The following is a 22481-nucleotide window of genomic DNA, read 5'->3' on the forward strand; positions in this document are numbered from 1 at the left end:
TTTACATGTGGACGTATAATTCCCATGAACCCACTTTGTGAGGAACTGCCAGTTGCCCCATCACTAGTTTTGTTTATATTTGTAACAGTGACAGTTTTCTGTACTTTGCTGTGAAATTGTTTCTTTACAGGTACTCCGCAATAGTTTACTATTTTCCAAAACATGCATAAAGCTTAGGCAACAGCTACCGAAACAGAAAAAGTATCCCGATGTGATTTCAAGCATCAATCAACAATATAAATAGCGATATAAACAGAACGATAGATCTGTTCTAGAAGCGAGATGACGCTTGTATGAGATGAGCAAAATGCCTGCTCACAGTGAGCATGAACGAGGTGAGTTGAAAAATATTCACATGCAGTCCATGGGAGTGAAGGCGCACAAAGAGAAACGTGAGTTCAAGATACCATACCAAACCAGGTATAAGGCAAAACAAAACTGTAATTTAAAAATTCCAATTTCTAAATGAGTCTCATAAGTTTATTGGCCACTAATAAGTACAATCACATTTATCTTCCTTACATCCTTCGGACAACGTTGCATCGTAGAAAGCCGTTTCGATTTAAATTTACGGACAGCCACACTCTTCAACGATCATTTTTGCCAGGTCCTGTTTAATAATGCGTCCATCAGGGCCATAAAATATAAGAGACATCGGCGAATACTTCACTGGGGCGCAACATTGATGAATGCCGGCCAAACCAGAGCCACCACCGCCGTTGGCTCCACTTCCCGACTTGTGGTGCATTTTACTCAATCCTCTATGTCCACTGTTCCCCTGCCGACGATATTGATCAATTACGTAGTGATACTCAGTGCTGAATTTATCTGCTAAATGGCAACTTCCCTTGCAGTAGTTTGCATAGTAACCGTGTGGCCGTATAATCCAGTCGTCCCACTTCAGCGCCTTAAAATCTACGTAAAACTTTTGCTTACAACACTGCTCATTGGGTGCACCACTGCAATCAAGTGCACGCCGTCGCAATCGTCTAACCTGCGTCGTAGCTATACTGACGAACAAATGAGGACGATTGTAGTCATCATCTGTGACTTCTCTATAAACTGCTTTTCCTTCCTGGCTCTTAGCATACTTTGTTTTTACCATCGATCTCGGGGCACCATTCATCATGACCAATGGTTTCTGTCTTTTGCTGTCGTACAATCCGACACGAGAAAAGTGATGCAGATGATGATGATTGGATGCATGCTCAAAAATATGAACCCGTATTTTGTTCCCACAGCCGGAACAGTCTACAAACAACTTAAGACTATCGTTACGCTTTTCGCCGTGCCATTGTCGGACGGCACTCGTCAGATCGATCTGCTGCCATCCGAGTCCCGATTCTAAGGGAATGGTATGTTTCGCAATCATCTCCGTGTGCTTCGAGAATTCCTGTTACAAAATTATGAACAATTGTAACACGTGTAATAATTAAGGGGATAGTTTCATGTTTTTTCCAACATACCTCTTCTTTGCTCATCGTTTCCGCAGGCTTAGAGCCGTTGATAATGCGAAATACCCACAACACGAGAGCCTTGTTTGCACCATGAATCCAGTGGTTATCATTGCCCGTTATTGCAGCTCCTTTATTAGCTTTCTTTGCTTTCAGTTTTAACTCCAGTCGAATCCATAGCGTTGCATTGTACACGCGCATCGTCCCATCCATCGATGATGGAATCGAATTCAACGAAGGAAATGTAAAGAACTGATGTCCAGGAATGGTCTCACCTATTTCAAGAAACTCATTCAGTGAAAACAGCAAGTAAGGGAATTCATTTACGTTGCATAGATGATTTAAACGTGTATTATTTTCAAAGGATAAATAATACAGATAGTACATCATATTTTGTATGCTTATCTTTTGCTACAAACATATCACAATATGTTACAATAGAGTTTGACATATCACAAAATGGAAAAGTTAATACCTTTTTCATAAAGTTGCCTGCCTGTTCCAAATGTTAAATTCAAATAATGTTCTCTTTCTTACCGTGTAGCGAGTTATTCTTATAGAATCTACTCTACTTCCTGGATCATGGTTCATAAAGTATCGTATAACATAATATAAATATATTTTTAAAGAAAAAAAATTTAAACATATCCTCATGATAGTGTTAGTGCTAACACGGTTGATCTACGATACTGGAGAAGGTGTTTGTCGCAGCACCACGTAGCTATCAGCAACGATAAAAAATATCGACCAGCCGTATCACCCCTAGAAATTCTTTTTCAGTCAAGTTGGTTACTCACTATAATCAGGAGACGTCCATCAATCGCAATGTTAACTACCTTCGCTGGTATTTTGAGCAGTCCGGTGGACACTGGGCACATATTTCATTTTCGCGTGAAGTCAATCGACGATGCTGAAAGGTATGGTATATTTCGAGCATTTACCTCAATATTTTTAATAACGAGCATTTTTTACTATTTCTGCAATTAGAATCAACATTAACTTGCAATCGGACAAAACAATGGAAGCAGTGATATTATTACATTTATCAATTCGATTCGAAGATCAATGTATAGTACAGAATGCAAAGTTAGCTGGAGGCTGGTGCGATCCTGAACAGGTCTGTCACCTGGCGTCAAGAGGCATGCAGAAGATAACATCTGGTAAATAACAGATCTATACTAACAGTTGTTTTATACAAATCATGAATTCGCCACAACCAAATTCCCATTTAGGTAAACTATTTACTGTGTACATCCTGGTGAGCGATCAACAGTTCCATATCGCATTTGATGGTAGTCATGTGTGCTCGTTTCCCATCAAAGGACCGCTGTCTGAAATAAAATGCGTAACGATTACGAAAGATGTCCATCAAGTTATGTGTGCTGACCATCGCCAATCGTTCCCGTTTCCTTTTCCGGCATTGCAGTCGGGTGATAATAGCTATTATTTTTCAAATGATGTACCAAAACCATTCACGCCAGGTATGGGGTTACTGACTGCTTCGTTTAATCTTTATTTTAATAACTTCTTGACCATGCCTCTTTCACAGGTCATGTCATAATCATAACTGCAATTCCTTTTGGCAATCCACGTGGGGGTTTTATCATTAAGTTTCAAGAGAATGGCAGTAAAAAGCAGCTCTTACATTTCAACCCTCGGTTTGATCCGTACTATGTGGTGGTTCGCAATTCTCATGCCACAGAAGCACTAGAGTAAGTATTCCAGTATTGATTTTTGATCCCCGTTTTGGCAATCACACTGTATTTCAATATTACTCAAACTGTTTGTACTTTCCGTTTGCAGTTTTCGGCAAGAAGAACGTTCCGGGGGATTTCCTTTTATCATCGATCAACAATTCAAGCTAGCCATTGGTCTGGCGGAGCAAGAGTTCAAATTCGCCGTCAACGGAAGTATCTTTGAGACATACACTTATAAGACTCACCGTCAGCTAGAGGTGATGAACGGATTTCGTATCGAATGCACCAATGGACTTCAGCTGGAAGTAACGGCTGTAGATCATTACTTTACCGGATTACCCGATTGTGCTGGTTTCGAAGAGTTTTCACATCCTGATGTAGACATTTTGTAGCATTATTTTGTTTCCGTGATGTCAAGAACCGTGGAAAACACTACGTGCCATTTACCTTCTTTGCGATAGAAGTTCAAAACAGGCATGCGCTCTGAAGTAGTTTTTTTATTTGACCAATACGTCATGCGTTGTTCCTACTTTATCCATATTGTCATTGTTAGTCAATCATCAAATCGCTATATCTTGGTATTTGAAATACCATTACCATAACCAAAAAATACTTTACTTTCCAGCTAATATTTGTAATTTAAGAGTTTCGGTACAATCTTCAAACTTACCAAAAATAAAACTTAATACATTAAAAACCTGTAAAAAATATCTGACAAGATATCTGAATTCATGTTGCTAAAATACTATTAATTTATGCCGTCATTTGTTACATTTCATATCTGCAGAAACAATTTTCACTAACACAGTGAGCGTTAAATTTGAAATCGTACAAACCCTCACTAGCTACTCGTGATATCCATCCAGATAGATAAGGATACCCAACCTTAGATAAGATAAGATGCGGTTGGAAGTTTGTGATTCAGGAAAGTAGAGTGTTAGTGACACACCTGAGTTTAACATCGTAACAAACTGTTTCCAGCTATAAAATAATAATCATTCCCATCAAAATGTGGAGTATATCCATGGTATAACTTTCAGTTTTGAATTCGTATTTTATTACCAGCCTCATGTTAATAATCAATTGTTTAACACAATTTACCTTTACAGTTAGTGGTGCTTGTGATGTATGCGTTTGCTGCAAATGCTGCTGATTTTGAAGATGGTACATCAATTTGTGACAAGTGCACTTGCATGGTAGAAAAAAATTCCGCAACAACATTGAGCTATGATTTTCTGGATTGCTCTCGAAGCAACCTGTTTCATATGTTGAACAACTGGCCTGAACGTTTTGAAACGAACAACCCACAGCGAGAGATAGTATTTTCTTTATCCGGTAACGACATTATTCAGCTACAGCAACTACCTCCTACTAGTGCAATCTTGGTATTCAGCTGCCGTCATTGCAAATTAGATAGTCTTGCGAGTGGCGTGTTTTTAGATACCCCCAACGTTTTGCGAGCAGACCTAAGTTGGAATAAGTTAGATGGCGATGCACTCAGTTCTGATATTTTCCGTGGGCCATATAATGCAGAAGAAAACCATGCAATATTATCATTAGATGTATTGGACCTGGGAAATAATATGATAACGCATCTAAACGATGATACATTCAAATATGTCACCAGCTTAAGCCATCTATCTTTGGCTAACAACGCCCTTGGGCAACTATCGGATTCTACTGCCGTTGCTTTAAAGCAGCTGATTCGCATCAAATATTTAGATTTGTCATATGCTTCTCTCACGGAGATTGACTCTGAAATATTCGTCGACATGCATGATCTACAAGAACTGTTCCTTCAAGGAAATAGATTAACAGTTATCCCAGATGCAGTGCTTCATACGACATCGCTGATAGTTCTAAACATTGGGGAGAATCCCATTTCTACGCTGAGCATAGATAAACGTAAGTACAAGCTGAACATAAATGTTTAACGTATGTCTCTTTTATTAATGTATTATATCATTTTACAGCACTAGATACCCTACTTCATTTAAACATAAGCAGTATGACCATGTTAAACAGCATCAACGTGGATACATTTCAAAATGTTAAAATGCTACGAAGTTTGACGAGTCGAAATAACACTGGGTTAGAAGTCTTTGATTTGACTGTATTGAAGCATGTAGCAAATTTACAAGAGGTAAGACACTTACCAAAGATATTTGAAAAGATGTGTCCCTGCATATAAAAATATAACATGTTTATTTATATATTTTTTTCAGCTGGACTTATCTCAATCAAACCTAAAACATCTTATTCCACCAAAAGATACATACGATTCCTCAACTAATCGGAATGAATTAGATAACTATACCAATTACCTAGAAGTATTACTTCTAGACCAGAATCCATGGCATTGTGATTGCGATTTGCAGTATGTGCTCGAACGGATTGGATTGAAATTAGATTCTGAAGAGGAGTCCCGTTGTGAGACACCTAATATGTTAATATCGTTGCATCTATCCGACTTATTGTACATCGACGTATGCGATGTTGTCATACATGAAACTACAAAAAGTTCTGTGTACGAAAAACCGGCATTCCTCCGTCCCAGAGCTATTTTCTTGACATTATTATCAGTAGGAATTGTAGTAGGTGTAGGAATTGTTATTGGGCTAATTATTGTTTGTCTTAAGCGACGACTTAAAGATAATGGAGTTGGGTTTGCCTCGCCGGTCCGGTACACATCAGTTCGCGAAAGTACCACTTCAGCCGTTTATCAACTTTAATAAAGTACATACGAAATTGTGGTAGCTTAATAATAATAGAGAAATATATTAGATGTATAACTAATAGAGCAATATAATAGAGAAAAGTAAACTGTAAAAGAGAAAAGTAAATCCATAATAAAGGAATTTTAAATACGTTACTACCTGCATTCAATTTAATGCAACTAAAGCAAACTAAAAGATGATTGGATTTTTGTACTTTTTTGGTTTTCCCAATGTGAGTTTATTGATTGTAAAAAAGTTTGATTTGCTAATTTATTCATTTGATTCATTCATATTGTTAATAGTTAAGCTTATACAGTGTTGTGTAGGCACCTTGGGCGCGCGCGTAACGCTTCCGCTCAACCCTGTCCTTGTTGACTGGGTTTTCGATGTGGAGAGTCCTTACCGTGGAGCGCTCGAGAAGATCGGCCCCGAGCTCTCTCGCTTCCCAACCGCGCACGGGCACGGACGTACGGCAGCGCTGGCCGCAATACACCGGATACACACACACGCGCGTTATAATTTTAACTTGTAACCTTGTACGTAATTAGTAATAAAGTTTTAATCATTTTATGTAAACCAACAAACCATAACAGTGGCGACGAGGAAAAAGAGACCAAAGATTTTTGTGTGTGAAAGTGAATAAGTGCGTGTGTAAAAATTCCGCCGAAGAGCAAAAGACGCCGTGAAGATTCAAGTCCGGCAGACTTGGACATGGAGGATGAGAATCGCCGTTTATCGCAGCCCGCCGAGGTTCCAGCATTTTTGCAAACGGCAAACGGCACGCCGCTTTGGCCAAACGCCCCAACGACGGAGCAGCCACCGAGTGTCCAAGCGACGCTAAGCCAGCATCCACCATCGCTCCCGCAGGCGTCACTAAGCCAGCATCCGCCATCGCTCCCGCAGGCGTCACCAAGCTGCAATCCGCCATCGCTGTCGACCGCGTGCCCACATGGAGACCCTCCGATGATAGAAATCGTGAAAATTTTGCAACAGCAAATGCAGCAGCAGCAGCAGCTCATAACAAAATTAATGACGAGCCACCAGCATCCAGCCCCCTACCCGCAAATGCCACCACAGCCGCAGGAGCAGCACCAGCCGATGGCCTATAATCCGGAACAAATAATCGACTCGTTGGCTGGGAACATCACCGAGTTTCGCTTCGAGGCCGACGCCGGGGTAACGTTTGAACAATGGTACTCACGATACGAAGACCTTTTCACCAAGGACGCTGCCAGGATCGACGATGCAGCAAAGGTCAGATTGCTCATGCGCAAGCTGGGGACGATAGAACACGACCGGTATGTAAGTTTTATCCTTCCCCGGTATCCCCGGGATTTTACGCTGGCGGCTACAGTAGAGAAGCTAAAATCAATTTTCGGGAGGGCAGAATCCCTTTTGAGCAAGCGCTACAAGTGTATGCAGCTTTTGAAATCTCACACAGAGGATTTTTTGGCGTACGCTTGCCGGGTCAACCGAGTGTGCGTGGACTTCAAACTCAATCAGATGAGCGAAGAACAACTTAAATGTCTAGTTTTTGTTTGCGGACTCAAGGAGGAAACGGACAAAGATTTCCGATTAAAGTTACTTACTCGCATAGAAGAGAGAGAAGATGTAACGCTTGAGCAACTATCCGCGGAGTGCAATCGTATTGCAAATTTAAAACTAGACAATGCATTGATCGTCGGGGAAGCAGGAGAACGTGTGCTCGCCTTACAAAATGACGGTCGGCATCATGAGCAGAAGATGCGCGAGAGGGGGCCACGTTCCCGCTGGGGCAGTAGTGATGATCGGTCAGCCAACAATATTAAGCCACCAAGCGCATGTTGGCGCTGCGGTGTTTGGCATTGGGTGAAAGATTGTCCGCAGGCTACCCATAAGTGTCAAAAATGCGATAAGATCGGTCATTGTGAGGAACGCTGCCGCTCACAAAAGTACCACGTACGTCGAGAACAATACCGACCACAACTGTCTACTAAAACCGTTAGGGTGTGCAGTGTACAAATCATCAGCAAGCACGCGAAGCCGGAGCCTGAGTACATGATTGCGAGTATAAAGCTCGAGGAAGCCATTAGTTCCGTAGTCGTACATTCATTAAACGCCTTCCCAATCAATTTTAGAGAAGTCACAACGGCTACGGGAAACGATACCCTGTTGCGTGAGGTTTATCGCTACATCACGAATGGCTGGCCAAATAATATCACATATGGCGCAGATTTGGCTCGATTCTACAACAGGAAGGAAGCACTTACAACCGTGGATGGCTGCATCCTTTTCGGGGAGAGGGTGGTGATCCCTACATCGCTACAGAAAAGATGCCTTACTCAACTACATCGAGGACATCCGGGCATCCAGAGGATGAAGGCAATCGCACGCAGTTTTGTATACTGGCCATCATTGGACGGGGACATTGCTGATCGCGTCGCTGCATGCGAGGCGTGCCAAGACGCAGCTAAGTCTCCACCGGTAGAGACATCATCGCGTTGGCCCAAACCATCTGGACCTTGGGACAGGGTTCACATCGATTACGCGGGACCAGTCGATGGAGCATATTTCCTGGTCGTAATCGATGCATTCTCCAAGTGGCCCGAAATCATAAAAACTGGAAGCATCACAGCGTCGTCAACGATAAGTATTTTGCGAGGAATATTTTCAAGATTCGGACCACCGGTTACACTGGTCAGCGACAATGGCACGCAGTTTGTTAGCGGAGCTTTCAAGGAGTTCTGTAGCAGCAACGGTATAAAACATATCACAACCGCGCCATTCCACCCACAATCGAATGGCCAAGCCGAGCGGTTTGTGGATACTCTAAAGCGTGCCTTAAAGAAGATTCGAGTAGGAGCCACATCACTCGAAGAGGCTTTGGATCTATTCCTTCATACTTACAGATCCACACCGAATGCAGTCCTGGAACAGCGCACTCCAGCGGAGGTAATGTTGGGCCGGGAGATCAGGACCATTCATCATTTGCTGCGCCCTTCAGCATCATCAGAGTCTACGGCAGAGAACGGTTCTCTTAAATGGCATCCGGGCGATCCAGTTTATGCCAAGGTGTACCGGAGGAACTCTTGGAGTTGGATCGCTGGGAGAATCGTCCGCAGCATCGGACGTGTTATGTTCGAGGTCATCACCGAAAACCAAAGGAAGCTCCGTCGGCACGTGGATCAACTCCGTCGACGCACTACGGCTTCTTCGGATCATGCGGAGCAGGATTGGGATCAACTTCCACTTCACGTATTGCTGGACGCGTGGAACTTGCCCGGGATACGACAGACATCCCACCAACCTGGAGCATCGGAGCCCTCGGTTTCATCCCAACCGGAGGTCGAATCATCAGCATCGCTAGCAGCGCCACCGCAGCAAGAGGCGCGACGTCCGCCTCCTGTCACAGCGAACGACAACTACCAGCAGCCGCTACTACCACGACGTTCTTCTAGGAATAGAAGACTGCCTCGTAGGTTCACCGCGTATCGGCTGACTTAAAAGGGGGAGGTGTTGTGTAGGCACCTTGGGCGCGCGCGTAACGCTTCCGCTCAACCCTGTCCTTGTTGACTGGGTTTTCGATGTGGAGAGTCCTTACCGTGGAGCGCTCGAGAAGATCGGCCCCGAGCTCTCTCGCTTCCCAACCGCGCACGGGCACGGACGTACGGCAGCGCTGGCCGCAATACACCGGATACACACACACGCGCGTTATAATTTTAACTTGTAACCTTGTACGTAATTAGTAATAAAGTTTTAATCATTTTATGTAAACCAACAAACCATAACATACAGTAACGAAGATAACAGTCTTTTTAAATCATAAAAAATATGCAACTTTCTAATTTGCAATGTGAACGTGTGCATTGGTTGAATCGAGTTTTATGTGAGTAGGAGTGGCATCCAAGATGAGCTAACGAAAAGGAAGTCTTCGTCGTGATACTCATATTGAATTTGATTACTACAACACTAGATGGTTAAAACAGTGTTCTTCCTGGCAAAAGCTACAATTCGCTGGGGAAATAACGAGAGATTTCACTGTACTTCTATTGTTCAAGAACCCTTGGTAGGATACCTAAATAAGAAAATGTCAAAAGTTTGACAGTCGTTGAATCGTTCCAACCTCCTTTGATCAGATGAATTTTCTTTTAGAGAAATCTGACAAATAGAAGTCGCGGTGTTTCGGCGTCATAGCTTGCTGTTCAAGTGAATACAAAAATAAATATTCATCATTTTTATTAAGCTCTGTACAAAAATTACGATTGTACAAACAGAGAATACGCCTGTAAATGTTTTTGTATTCATTGTTCAATGAGTGAATTCGTTTTAGGATAGATATTGTAGCAGCTGCTCAACTATTTACAGGTTGATACCGCCAGCTTAGCAGAAAACGCAGCATATCGAATTCGAGAAACTTTGTGGAGTAAGTTTTCATAAATCCTGGACAAACAAGAGTAAATAGTTATATCCGTTTTTCACAGGACAAGAAACAGCTCATATTTAGAGAATCGCTTAGTCCGGCAATAAATCAGCTTTAATCATCAAATCAAATGGACTCGGATGATGGTGGATCGAAGCGGTCAGGGCGCGGCCGTGGACGCACACGGGGCACTCGGGGGCGTGGACGCGGTCGTGGTCGTGGAAGAGGTAAAAAAGCCACACGCGTTATATCTTCTGACGAAGAGGAAGATATACCTTCGCCTAAGTTTTCGCCGGCAATCGACAGTGACGATGAAGTTCCGGAGAAAGTAACGTCAAAATCGATCACTAAGCAAACTGTTGCAGAAATTGAACCTCTTGATGAACCGCCACCAGAGCAATCGCAGGCCCCGGTTCCCATTGAACCGGATCTAGAAGCGCTTTCTATCAGCACTCATACTGCACCGCTGATAATCGACATGGAGGCGGACATTTCGCAACTCGAAGCACCAACCTTCACTACAATCTCGCGGGGTCCTCCGGAACCTATGCTACGATTGAACTGGAACCACAAAGTGAATCTCATAGGTGAAAAGGTGTTGAATCCGATGATATACTGCTGCGACCAGTGTGACAAGCCGATCTTAATTTATGGCCGTATGATCCCATGCAAACACGTCTTTTGCCTACGTTGCGCACGATCCGACACCCTAAAGGTCTGTCCGCGCTGTAAGGAGAAAGTAATCCGAGTCGAACAGACTGGTCTCGGCACAGTGTTTATGTGCACGCACGGTGGTACTCGCTATGGAAATTCAGGCTGCCGTCGCACGTATCTGTCGCAACGCGACCTGCAAGCGCACATCAACCATCGGCATGTCACCAACCCGCCCCTACCGCCGCAACCTCCGGCCACAAGCCTTCAACAGCCACAAAACGCCACGCTTCCGGTACATCCTATGGAGTTATCGCCAATAACCAAGCATATGGCAGAAAAGATTGGCAGTGGTGGGACAGCACCAATGCGTAAAAATTCCTCCGAACATATGAACTCCCCTCGTTCTGGAATGCTGCAACATCGTAGTAATATCGCTCCAGGCACAGAATTGGGGGATAATTATTACACCTATAGTCCGTATTCAACCGGAATTTCTGGTAAGCTGCTTGAATAGTAGAAAAGTCCTGTGTCTGATTCGGTCGTTCGTTATTTGATCTAGGCGGTTCGCAACAGCATCACATGCCATCAACCACGTCCCAGCAATCGCCTGTACAACAACATCAACCCCGCAACACCGGGTATTCACCATTCGGCCATCAAACAATGTCGCCACAGCAACAGCAACATCAATCCTCTTCTTCAACCACAACCTCATGGAGTCAATCTGCCAGCCAGTACTATCGGTAAAACATCCTTTAAGAAACAAACCATATAAATTGTACTGTGCCCAGTTTTTTTTAAAGCGCCTTGGGTTTAAAACAATTTTCACGCATGCAATTGGCTGCATATAACGACTTTTCAACGCTGAAAAATTAATTTAATGATTTTTCAAGGCACAGTACTTAAGACTGCCAGCAATTCAATATTGACCGTACAGGTTAAATTAACTGCGCGAGTCTCACTACGGTATTTAATTTTTCAAAAGCCGAGACTGAATGAGTTCAATTTAGCATATGGAGTTAATGGATGTATGGTATATTCAACGTGGTCTTATAGAATACTAGACGCAGAGTGTTAGAGTAATAAAATATAAGAACCTGAATAACACTACACTCACTGATGTTTATTAACTCTGGTAGATTCAAGCTCATGTTTTTAGTCCAATCACTTGATTGCATCTTGGGGGAAAAATGCTGCGAAGTCGACTAGAAAGATATTTGAAAATGAAAATTCATACAGTGTTCTTTTTCAAATGAAGCCAAATAACTCATAAACGTACTTATCGAGCAATGCCATTGCATTTAATTATGCTAAGCGTTCACTACGGTTATTTTACTAAATTTAATGTTCATTTAATGTTTTGTCAATATGCTTTTCTCGCTACTTTATTTAGATATGTTGAATGTATCGTAGAACATATCAATGCTCGATGTTACTAATAACGCTAGTTAATCATTTATCATTAAATCGCACTCGTATTTACTTTTTTAAGGAACGTCTACCAACGGACTTTTACCAGAATTTGCTCTAACGGAAACAAATTACGTAGAAACTGACCAAATCGCAATTATTAGAAATTATTTCATTTGTATAGCACATTCACATTAGTCAGCTATTTTGTATTGATGTCACAGCCTGAATCGCTTAAGCATCTTGTTCATCTCAACCACAGGTATATTAACCTTGGAGCCATATTTCAATAAACAAATAGTATGCTTCTCATTTGCAAATTAATAATAGTTAGTACGCAAGCAATGGGTACATGGTAATCGAAATTTCGTTTAGTTTTTAATGGAATCAATGCGATTTGTTTTGAGAAAGGGGGTTCGGTTAGAAAAAGATGAACTTCGTCTTAGAAACCTTGATACAAATGCTAAGCAATAGGTGCACCTTCATTATCTTCAAACCCCTTGAAATGAACGTAAATCTCTTGATGGATGAACTATTGTACGTCAAATTGACCGGGCTAAAGCGCCCTCTAGCATGAAAAGGCGATACCAAAAGGAACGCCTGGAATCCATGAGCCGCCATCACAATTTTCCTGATTGTCGAGCCGTGCGCGTGGCTGATTCGCTGTGGTGTTAAAAAGTGCACCTTTACTGCACCGGTCAGTCTTTGGTGTACTTAAAATCATTTGGTTCGAAGCCAGCATGTGTTAGATAAGTTAATTAGTTGTGTCTTTTGGTAATTGTAGTGCTAAGATCGATTTTAGCACCGTTCCTAGAAGATCGCCATGACTGATGATCTACCAGAGCTACTGTTCTTCGATACGTTCTCTCACGATGGCTATGAGGTATGTTGTTAGTTGATTTTACTTTGCTTACATTAATCCAATATGGCACTATCGTTCCTACCCCGAATCCAAAGTGAAATAATCCCTTAACCCCATTCCTGTATCAGGCGTCCGTATACAGCTAAATGCGATGCAATTCCACTTTGTCCCTCCGGTGATGTCATTGCTTTTGAAATGTACACAAAATGGCGTTTAGGGTAGCGAAGACAATGGAATTCTATTTTACTTCTCTTCTGTCTCATAATGTGTGTGTGGTTTTTTTTTATAAATTTGCCTTTGTATCCCGTTTTGTTTATGCAGCAAAATCTTGATTTGGTGCAGTTTCCAAAACCGGTTTTCATCACGGAGGTACGGATTATTCCGCTTGGGGCACGCGTGCATGCAGACTTTCCCGGTGGCGTCCGTCTGGGTGCCACAAATCCATCCAACTTTAACATCGAGCTATTTGTAAATGATCTCAGCAAACCGGGCGCTCCAGTCTTTGAAAGCCTAGGAGGGCTTGATTACAATCAAAATAATTGTATTCATCTGGAGTGCGGTATTGGGTATGGTGAGGAATTTGTCCGTCGCATTCCGACCGACGGTTTGGTATTGAAAGGATGGTATACTACGCTAACGCTGGCCGTGTACGGCATCTTGACGACCAACATCGCCGAACCGATCGTTTCTCCACGAGAAACGACCCCACAGCCGAACGAATTACTGAACACCATCGTGGTGCACGACCATCATCACCATCATCGAGTTCATGCGGGAGATGTGATGGTAATAGGAGGCGTGGGTGGAGGTATCGCGGAGCCCGGATGCGTTGGCGATTGGATTCAGGAACCGCCAATGATACAACCGAACGAAACAGTCTTTGTGCAAAAAGAATATCCGGACGATGACAGCGAGGATGCTCCGAAAGATCCAAGACCGTATGCTAGACGTGTTGCGGCAGCTGCAGCAGCCGCTACTATTGTGGCAAGTGCTGCCAGCCCACCGGAACCGATCTACGAACCACTGGAGGCTGGGAAAATCCTTCCAGGGGAAGATTTGATACCGGAGAAGCGTTCCAAGTGTCACGGCATTGGATCGGGTCGTTCAGTCGATCATCAGATCCACCCGTCACAATACGTGTACGATCTATCGCCACGGGTAAGACGCCACAGTAGCCGGGAGGAATTTTCTTCCCGTTCACCGAGTCTGTGCAAGGAGTATGGGCCTGTTCCGGGCAAACAACAGCACTCGCGCGATCAATGGTCTCGCAGTCCGGAATGTGTTGAGCCAGCACACCCACCACTACCGCCCTCTTCCTCGCATCGTTCGCGAAGATTACGGAGCGATTCATTCGAACGATTACGCCGCGAACCATCATTTGAGCGGCACGACAAGGAAAGCCGACGAAGGCCACATTCGCCGCTCGAGTCGCCGCTTCGACCGCGCTCTCCGGATCGCAATGAATCGTCGCCGGATGAAGACGACGACATGGATGGTAGCTTTGACCGTGGCAGCTTCAGGCGATCCATCATGGTTGATTCGGCAGATTCCCTCGCTCAAACACTGAAACATGCACCGACTGCGGCCGGCAGCTCTGTTCGCAGTAGTGGCGCGATGAATGTGGGAACACCACATCACCACAATCATCAGTGTAACCCGCAGTGGCAATCCCATCACCACCAGTCGCACCATCGCCACCATCATCATCACCACCATCACCATCATCACAACCACCACCAACAGCAGCAGCAGCAGCTACAGCAGCATAAAGAACTGCATAAGCATCAGCAACCGGCACTGCCACCGCAGCTGGGGCCGCTCGGTTCCGATCGGGAAATTTTATCGCCCCCTCCAGCCGCCTCCGAACCGGCAGTCTGCGTAACACCCGTAGCATCGCCCACCACGAGCGTTCCGATGCAACCGGAGGAAGATAATGTGTCGGTGACGGAGCAGTTTGAGCCAATTCTGAGCGATGAAGAAATTCCGGAAGACTTCGACTTCGAGATGGATGATTACGATTTTGCTGACGAATACGGCAAACAGTTCAATCCGTACACGGCCGTCCTCGCGCGGTACGAGCGTGCCGAAGATCCGTTCGGCCGATTAGGCTCCGTCGAGCAGAAGATGATCAAAACCGTCGAACATTTGCTCGGCCAGAATCGCTACAGCCGCGCAGCGACAAACGATTTTCTCAACGAATCCGCCGAATGGAAGGAACGCTTTGTGGACTATGCGGAGCAACTGGTGCACAGCTTCCATCAGCTGCTTGCCAAAGACGAGGCGCGCGATGCATTCCAACACCTGCTGGAACGATGGATTGCGGCCGGATGGTGCGGCGTGGACAACCTGATTAACTGCATTCGCGTCGGGCTTGATTTCGAACGAGCGATGGGTCAGGTGCAGCCGGCGTACAAACTGCGACACATGAAGAGTGCGATTCGACTGGCCGAATTTCTGGGCCCCTACGAGAGTTTCATGCGCCTAGTGCTTGCACAAGACGATTTCAACCTGTTCGATCGCTTCCTGGGACTATACTCGCAGCACTACATGGCACTCTCGATCAAACTGATCATCATTCGGTCGATGTACGCGTGCCTTGACACGCGTTACGCGCTCCACTACTTCCTATCGCCGTCGTACAATGGGTTTCAGATTTTGCTCGACCTAGTGAAGGAAAACCCGTCGACCCGGATCAGCTTCTCCTTGAAGTCGCTCATGCGCAAAATCATGCTGTACGAAAACTTGGAGCTCATTCACGCCACCGTTATGAAGCTGTACGATACCGTCGATGAGTCCAACGAACATTTGGACAAAGAATGTGTGGACCTGCTAGAGGAGTGCCTGACGGAGCTGACCAAAACGATAACGCTCAACGAAATCTTGCTCTCCCAACCGAAGCGGTTTCTTCCCGTCTCGGCGAAATTCGAGATACACAAAGATATCGCCTCGTCCATCAACGTGCACCGGACGTTGGTGCATTTCTTCAAGATACACAAACTGGTCGAGTCGATCACGCTGCTGCTGGACCTGAACATTACGCCGCCATCGTTGTGCGAAATCGTTTTCAACCTCATTGCCTGCATGCTCAAGAATCTACCGAAACTCCGTTACCTGGCCGATTGCATTCCGTTCACCAATGTGCTGCTAAAATGGCTTTTCGCCTATCAACCAGCCGGGGCCGGGAGTGGCACCGAAGGGGAAAGTACGCTGTCATCCAATCCCGACGTATACCTACCGGCCGATTCGAACCGTTCGCAGCTGCTCGGACTAGAGATGGCCTACAAGCTGCAGGCACTTTACCATCTCGACGCAATGGGCAGCACCAAAATGCTGTCGCTAAGGGGATCCGGGTGTAATTTGCTACAGAACGTCGACGAGCTAGCGCTCGAGCGCGACATTGTGGTCGAATCGTTGCAGTCACTGTACCATCTGGCGTGCGGCAGCGGTAAGCGGTACGTCGTGGAAGTGCTACTTATGGAGCAAAATCTGGCGTTACTGTTGGATCTGGTTGAAGTTGAAAAGCGCACCCTAAGCAAGGAAGATTGTACCTCACCGAGCGTTAAGCACAAGTCGCCAATTATCAGCTACTGCATCGACCTGCTGGATATCGTAGTGCGGTTTGCTGAAGCAGTTAGTTACCTAGCGCAGCACGGTGCTGCGCTGTTGAATCTGGTGAAGCAGCATGAGCAGTTTGAGCCGTCGGTCAGTGCAACGTTGCAGGAGCTTGCAGTGTATCTGAAGCCGCTGGAACTGCACGATTTGTTCTCCTACGTTGACATCGCGCCTCTGGTAGAGCTGATGAAGCGTAGTCTGGAGTACGTGACCTCATTCCCTGGCGACCTGATTACGGCGCTGCGGTTGGTACGGTTACTCGGCATCCCGCCGTACGATGATTATGACCAACCGATGGGGCATGCCGAGTTCAAGTTCAAGTACACACTACTGCAGTTCTACTCGACCGACGGTCAGGCCATGCTGATGTCGATCCTTGAGAAGCTGAATCACTATTTCGACCAGCCGGCCATCCACGCCTCGAGTCTCGCGAGTCACCAGGGTGTGCTGCTTACCCAGATGCTGTCCCCGCTCGTCTACATCCTGCGCAAGCTCGTCACCGACCTGATCGAGTGCCGCAACACGGAGTTCCGCGATCTGACGCTGATCGAACCCTTGCTGCGTACGTACGCGCTGATGCAGAGCGTGCCGACCACCGCCCCGGCTAGCGCGGACGCGCGCCAGGTGCAGAAGGAAATTATTCGCATCCTGCTCGCGTACACGCAGCCGACGCCGGCGGAAGGGCTGGACACGAACAACATCCACCGCAGCCTGTGGACGCAGATGGTTGGCGAGCTGGTGCGCTTTACGCTCTCCGGGCCGAACTACTTCATTCCGGGCTTGCTGGTGTTCTCCGAGCTGCTGCCCGTCCCGCTGCCCATACAATGCCGCCAGGTGCCGACGCATGCGGAGATCGGGATGATCATCAAGGAGCGGCAGCTCTGGTCGGCCCATCTGCATCCGCAGAGTCTGGCGATTGGCGAGCTGATACAGACGATTTGCACCTCCAGCTACACGCCGCTGCTGGTCATCCTGAACCGGGTGTGCCTGCAGCTGTCCGACCTGGCGCCGAACATGACGCTACTGATCTCGAAGTCCATCGCCGACCTGATCGTGCACGAGCCGTTGCTGCCAGGCGGTCTCTCCAGCACCAGCCACGCGCGCCTGCTCAGCTTCCTGTCGTCGCTCGCCTGCCATCCGTCGGTTAAGATATCCGTCCTCTCGATACTGCCCGGGCGCATCATGGACATGCTGATGGGGGTGCTGCTCGAGCCGGGCCAGACGCCGGCCCACCAGCAAACGCAGGAGCACATCTACCTCGTGTTTCAGAACCTGTTCGACAGCGAAATCGCGCTCATGTTCGGGCCGAGCATCGATCCGGCGCTGCAGTTGGCCTGCTCGCTGCCACCGAAGGACATCATCGAGCTGTTCTGTGCGACGTGCGCCGAAAACGTATCGAACGTGGACATCGGCGTTGGGGTGCTCATGGCGGCCGTGCGCACAATGATACTGCTAACGGAGAACGAGTAAGATATCCCCCAGAGCCTTTTACCTGGGTGTCATTTCTTTTCGATTTAAGTATACCAATGGAGTGATTGCCTTTTTTTTTTTCTTTTTCCTATTCACAGTACCACGTTCGTGTCGATGCTGTCGAACCTGATGCGCAAACGAGACGGTTGGTGCACGGTGCTGCGCAAATTTGTTCGCAAAGCGAAGGACAATCCGGAACAGTATCGACCGCTGTTCGCGTTGCTGAGCGAGTTCTGGCGTTTGCTGGCGACGATCGAGGATAGCACCGATGCAAGTGCGCTGAAGCGCACGGTGAAGCTGCCCATTACGCAGCTCAAGCTACTGTTGCCGATAGGGGATGTCCGGCAGGAGGAAGGCGATGAAGATCTGCGCCCAGCACTTTTGCATATCGAAGACATGCTAGTGCTGTTTAAAGCCGATAAAACATTAAAACAGCTGCTGCTGTCCCGGGAGGAGAATACCAACGTTCGTGGAATTAATGATATCGATAACGACGAACCCGTGGGGCGGTCCCCGATGGCCGATGAATTGCCATCGTTGGCAGCGGACAATTTAGCGAGCAACCTAGCGTTTCTATACGAGAAGCTTCTGGCAACGACGAACAATCACGATGCGGAAACGGAATCAAATTGTACTCCCGATTGGAGTACGGTAGCGGTCGACCCGTTGCCTCAAGCGGAAGGCATCGTCACCCAATACGGTTCCCGGAACGTGTACGTGCTGAGCGAGGACTGTGACGATCAGTTGAAGCTGAACTATTGGTTAGGTTTCGCACCGTGCGATGACGATCTGCAGCGTGAGCAAATTCCGTGCGATTTACAGGACCTTGCGAAGATGTGCCTGTCGGGAGAAACGAACCTTACCGCCGATTGCAAGCGACTGCTGCATCTGTCCGCATCGCCGCACTCCAATCGGGACCGGCTGACGACCGCACCGTGCTTCCGGACCCGTCGCGTCGAGGTCGAACCGAGCACTGGCCGGCCCGAGAAGAAAATATTTGGTATTTATAACAACAATTATATCATGCTCTCTAATACCTTAATGAATTTGATTTCTGATTTTTGAATTGATGATTTTTTTTGATTGATGAATTTGGAATAATAAACATAGTGTGTTACTGATTGCTTTATCTGTTATATTCTGGCTTTTTAGCGACTCCCCTGCGTGGACGCGGATTCTCGCGCGCTCCCACGACCCGCGGTGATCTTTTCAGATCGAGACCACCGAACACCTCCCGACCGCCCTCGCTGCACGTGGACGATTTTCTTGCGCTCGAAACATGCGGCGCCCAGCCGACTGGCCCGACCGGGTACAACAAGCTGTCGCGCGATATCATCACGATCCGTGGCTCGAATCGCAGCCGGGGGCGAAACTACTCCGACCGCGGCCGGTCCGGCGTCGGTGGAGGCAATGTTTCGTCGGTCGGGTCGGGCGCCGGCCACTGGCAGAATGGTGCCGGCGGATGTAGTGGCGGCAATGGGGGCGGTGGTCTTGGAAGCAGCTCCGGCTGGTCCTCGTCGAACTCGTCGCAGATGCATGAGAGTGGCGGCAGTAGCCTAGGCGCGGCTGGCAAACATTTTGGCCACGGTGGAACCGGAAACAATAGCCACTATCGCGATACCAATCACTTCGGTGGCTCTCAGCGATCGCGCTCTGGACGTGGTTTTCGCTACAGCAGCAGAATATACACGAGGCAAATGTAGGTAGTTAAGGTATGTTTAGCTTTGCATCCGCGGCGTGACGGGGATATGCGATTTTTTGTTTTTGTGTATATTAACCCTTAATCTCCTAAGACTTCATCGCGAGAATGATCAGCATCAGCCGGAATTGATATCGATATGCCCGGAATATTGATATGATATATATTGATTTATGGTATATTGCACTCAGCTAATTTCAAAATAGGATAAATCTTCAAATATATTTAACAACACTAACATTAGCTTTACAAACTTTACCCACTTTAGCAAATTTATTTTTCAAATATCTCGAAAAACAAACATTCGACCGGGTTTTCCGAACAAAAACATACTTTTCTTTGCACCCATTAAACATAAGGGTAAACAAGTATGAGATTTTTCACGGGTGCTTTTCTTTCGGAAAAAAGATGTGGTTATAATGAGATGTATGTTTGTAAATGAGACATTTGGTCTTTCACGTTTGTTTTTCTTTCCGTGCAATTGAATGTAACTTAATGAACCAAAATCACATTTCCTAGATTCCTTACGAATTCATCGATTACAACTCAAATGTGAAACCCTCTGTTTTTAGTATATACTACACGTATTTTTGTAACTCAGCTGCATTTATACAAATGCCGGCTTTTTAATTTCGGTTTCGAGTATCTTGAAAACGGTTGAATATTTTTTTGCAAACTAAACCAAAGCTTTAATTAGGCCTAGTCTCAGTGCTCTATCGGGCGATTTTTATCGCACGCAAGTGTTTCTGTTATTTATCGAAATTCTAAAAAAGTTAAATGAATTTTATGACACCAGCCCTTAACGCTACAGAACGCTCGAATGGACAAAGCGTAGAACGGAAACAAATTAGGGAATGTTCAAAAATGCATTAATTTGAGAGGGCAATTTGCGACGTAATGTACGTTACACGTTACAATTACGCTGTTTTTTCGGGGCTACAACAAAATCAATCGCTGATCGATATAGTTATCGGGCTGAAATTGCTCTGATCAGTACTTGTACGCTGTTTCGCAGACTGAACCCGGGATGAGGTTACCTGGTTGTATGAAACTGGGAGGAACTGCCCACGCAAATGGTTTTGTAAGTGGGGGCATAGAGTTGAAAAGCGTGGACCATGAACAAATTACTTTCAAGAAATATGATCGATCACTAATCGATCGTATTCTTGTGAAGTTTCAACAGTAAACAATAGTCTGATTTTTTACTTTTGTCCCATTTTGCCGACTGGACCCGGGATAAGGTCACCGCGTAGTTGGGAGGAAATGCCCATGCTACAATTAGTCTGTAAGCATAATCTTAAGGTTTAGTTAGTATTCTTCTACTCTATATGGCTTTGTAGAGTTGAAAAGCGTGGAAAATGCCCCAATAACTTGCAAGAAATGCAATCGATTCCTGATCGAAAGACGTCTTGTATAGTTTCATCAGTACTTTTACTGCCTTAATTCTATGCCCCAATGCGAACTATGCCCCAATAACTTGCAAGAAATGCAATCGATCATTGATCGATAGAATTCTTGTAAAGTTTAATCAGAATCCTATAGTCTGATTTGTTATTTTTGCCCCATTTTGCCGACTGGACCCGGGATAAGGTCACGATTACGTGAAGCTGGGAGGAAATGCCCATGCTACAATTAGTCTGTAAGCATAATCTTAAGGTTTAGTTATTATTCTTTGACTCTACATGGTTTTGTAGAGTTGGAAGGCATGGATTTTGCCCCAATAACTTGCAAGAAATGCAATCGATTCCTGATCGAAGGACTTATTGTATAGTTTTATCAGTCACCTAAATCTAAGTTTTAAAATGTTATGCCCCAATGCGAACTATGCCCCAATAACTTGCAAGAAATGCAATCGATCACAGATCGAAAGAATTCTTGTAAAATTTTATCAGAATCCTATAGACTGATTTGTTACTTTTGCCCCATTTTGCCGACTGGACCCGGGATAAGGTCACGATTACGTGAAGCTGGGAGGAAATGCCCATGCTACAATTAGTCTGTAAGCATAATCTTAAGATTTAGTTATTATTCTTTGGCTCTATTTTATCTTTGTAGAGTTGAAAAGCATGGAGAACGCCCCAATAACTTGCAAGAAATGCAATCGATTCCTGATCGAAAGACTTCTTGTACCGTTTTATCAGTAACCAACCAAAGTCTAAGTTTTAAAATGTTATGCCCCAATGCGAACTATGCCCCAATAACTTGCAAGAAATGCAATCGATCATTGATCGAAAGACTTCTTGTAAAGTTTAAGCAGTAGCCTATGCGTTTTTTTTTATTTTGGCAATGAAAAATATGCCCCATTTTTCTGCCTTTGTTCTATGCCCCAATGTGAACTATGCCCCAATAACTTGCAAGAAATGCAATCGATCATTGATCGAAAGACTTGTAAAGTTTATGCAGTAGCCTAAGTGTTTTTTTTAATTTTGGCAATGAAAAAAATGCTCCAATTTTCTGCCTTTGTTCTATGCACCAATATGAACTATGCCCCAATGTGAACTATGCCC

At 45.4% G+C, this 22481-nt stretch overlaps 5 protein-coding genes across 6 annotated transcripts; 4 read left to right on the plus strand and 1 right to left on the minus strand.

Moving 5' to 3' along the window:
- Positions 1 to 469: 469 nt before the first annotated feature.
- Positions 470 to 2774, minus strand: LOC131269611 (inhibin beta chain). Its single transcript, XM_058272069.1, has 2 exons — positions 1467 to 2774; positions 470 to 1393 (listed from the first exon to the last, which is right to left on the minus strand). Exons 1-2 carry the CDS (start codon positions 1842 to 1844, stop codon positions 569 to 571), a joined length of 1203 nt encoding a protein of 400 aa, XP_058128052.1. The 5' UTR covers positions 1845 to 2774; the 3' UTR covers positions 470 to 568.
- LOC131269612 (galectin-4-like) lies at positions 2210 to 3771 on the plus strand. Its single transcript, XM_058272070.1, has 5 exons — positions 2210 to 2371; positions 2442 to 2614; positions 2687 to 2935; positions 3004 to 3166; positions 3258 to 3771. Exons 1-5 carry the CDS (start codon positions 2280 to 2282, stop codon positions 3541 to 3543), a joined length of 963 nt encoding a protein of 320 aa, XP_058128053.1. The 5' UTR covers positions 2210 to 2279; the 3' UTR covers positions 3544 to 3771.
- Positions 3772 to 4160: 389 nt separating this feature from the next.
- On the plus strand, positions 4161 to 5883 carry LOC131269051 (connectin-like). The gene is made up of 4 exons (XM_058271363.1): positions 4161 to 4178; positions 4261 to 5056; positions 5125 to 5294; positions 5377 to 5883. Exons 1-4 carry the CDS (start codon positions 4161 to 4163, stop codon positions 5881 to 5883), a joined length of 1491 nt encoding a protein of 496 aa, XP_058127346.1.
- Positions 5884 to 10072: 4189 nt separating this feature from the next.
- Positions 10073 to 12026, plus strand: LOC131269024 (E3 ubiquitin-protein ligase Hakai-like). Of its 2 annotated transcripts, none has more exons than XM_058271333.1 (3): positions 10073 to 10270; positions 10329 to 11418; positions 11481 to 12026. In XM_058271333.1, exons 2-3 carry the CDS (start codon positions 10398 to 10400, stop codon positions 11666 to 11668), a joined length of 1209 nt encoding a protein of 402 aa, XP_058127316.1. In that variant the 5' UTR covers positions 10073 to 10270; positions 10329 to 10397; the 3' UTR covers positions 11669 to 12026. The 2 variants fall into 2 exon arrangements, with proteins under 2 accessions (XP_058127316.1, XP_058127317.1); XM_058271334.1 differs by having other exon boundaries at positions 10239 to 10301; positions 10364 to 11418.
- A 950-nt stretch (positions 12027 to 12976) lies between these two features.
- On the plus strand, positions 12977 to 20726 carry LOC131269694 (protein virilizer). Its single transcript, XM_058272185.1, has 4 exons — positions 12977 to 13214; positions 13515 to 18271; positions 18374 to 19275; positions 19428 to 20726. The coding sequence occupies exons 1-4, from the start codon at positions 13155 to 13157 to the stop codon at positions 19976 to 19978; spliced, it is 6270 nt and encodes a 2089-aa protein (XP_058128168.1). The 5' UTR covers positions 12977 to 13154; the 3' UTR covers positions 19979 to 20726.
- The last annotated feature ends 1755 nt before the right edge of the window (positions 20727 to 22481 follow it).

This window comes from Anopheles coustani, chromosome X (genome assembly GCF_943734705.1).
Source record: "Anopheles coustani chromosome X, idAnoCousDA_361_x.2, whole genome shotgun sequence".
Taxonomy (NCBI): Eukaryota; Metazoa; Arthropoda; class Insecta; order Diptera; family Culicidae; genus Anopheles; species Anopheles coustani.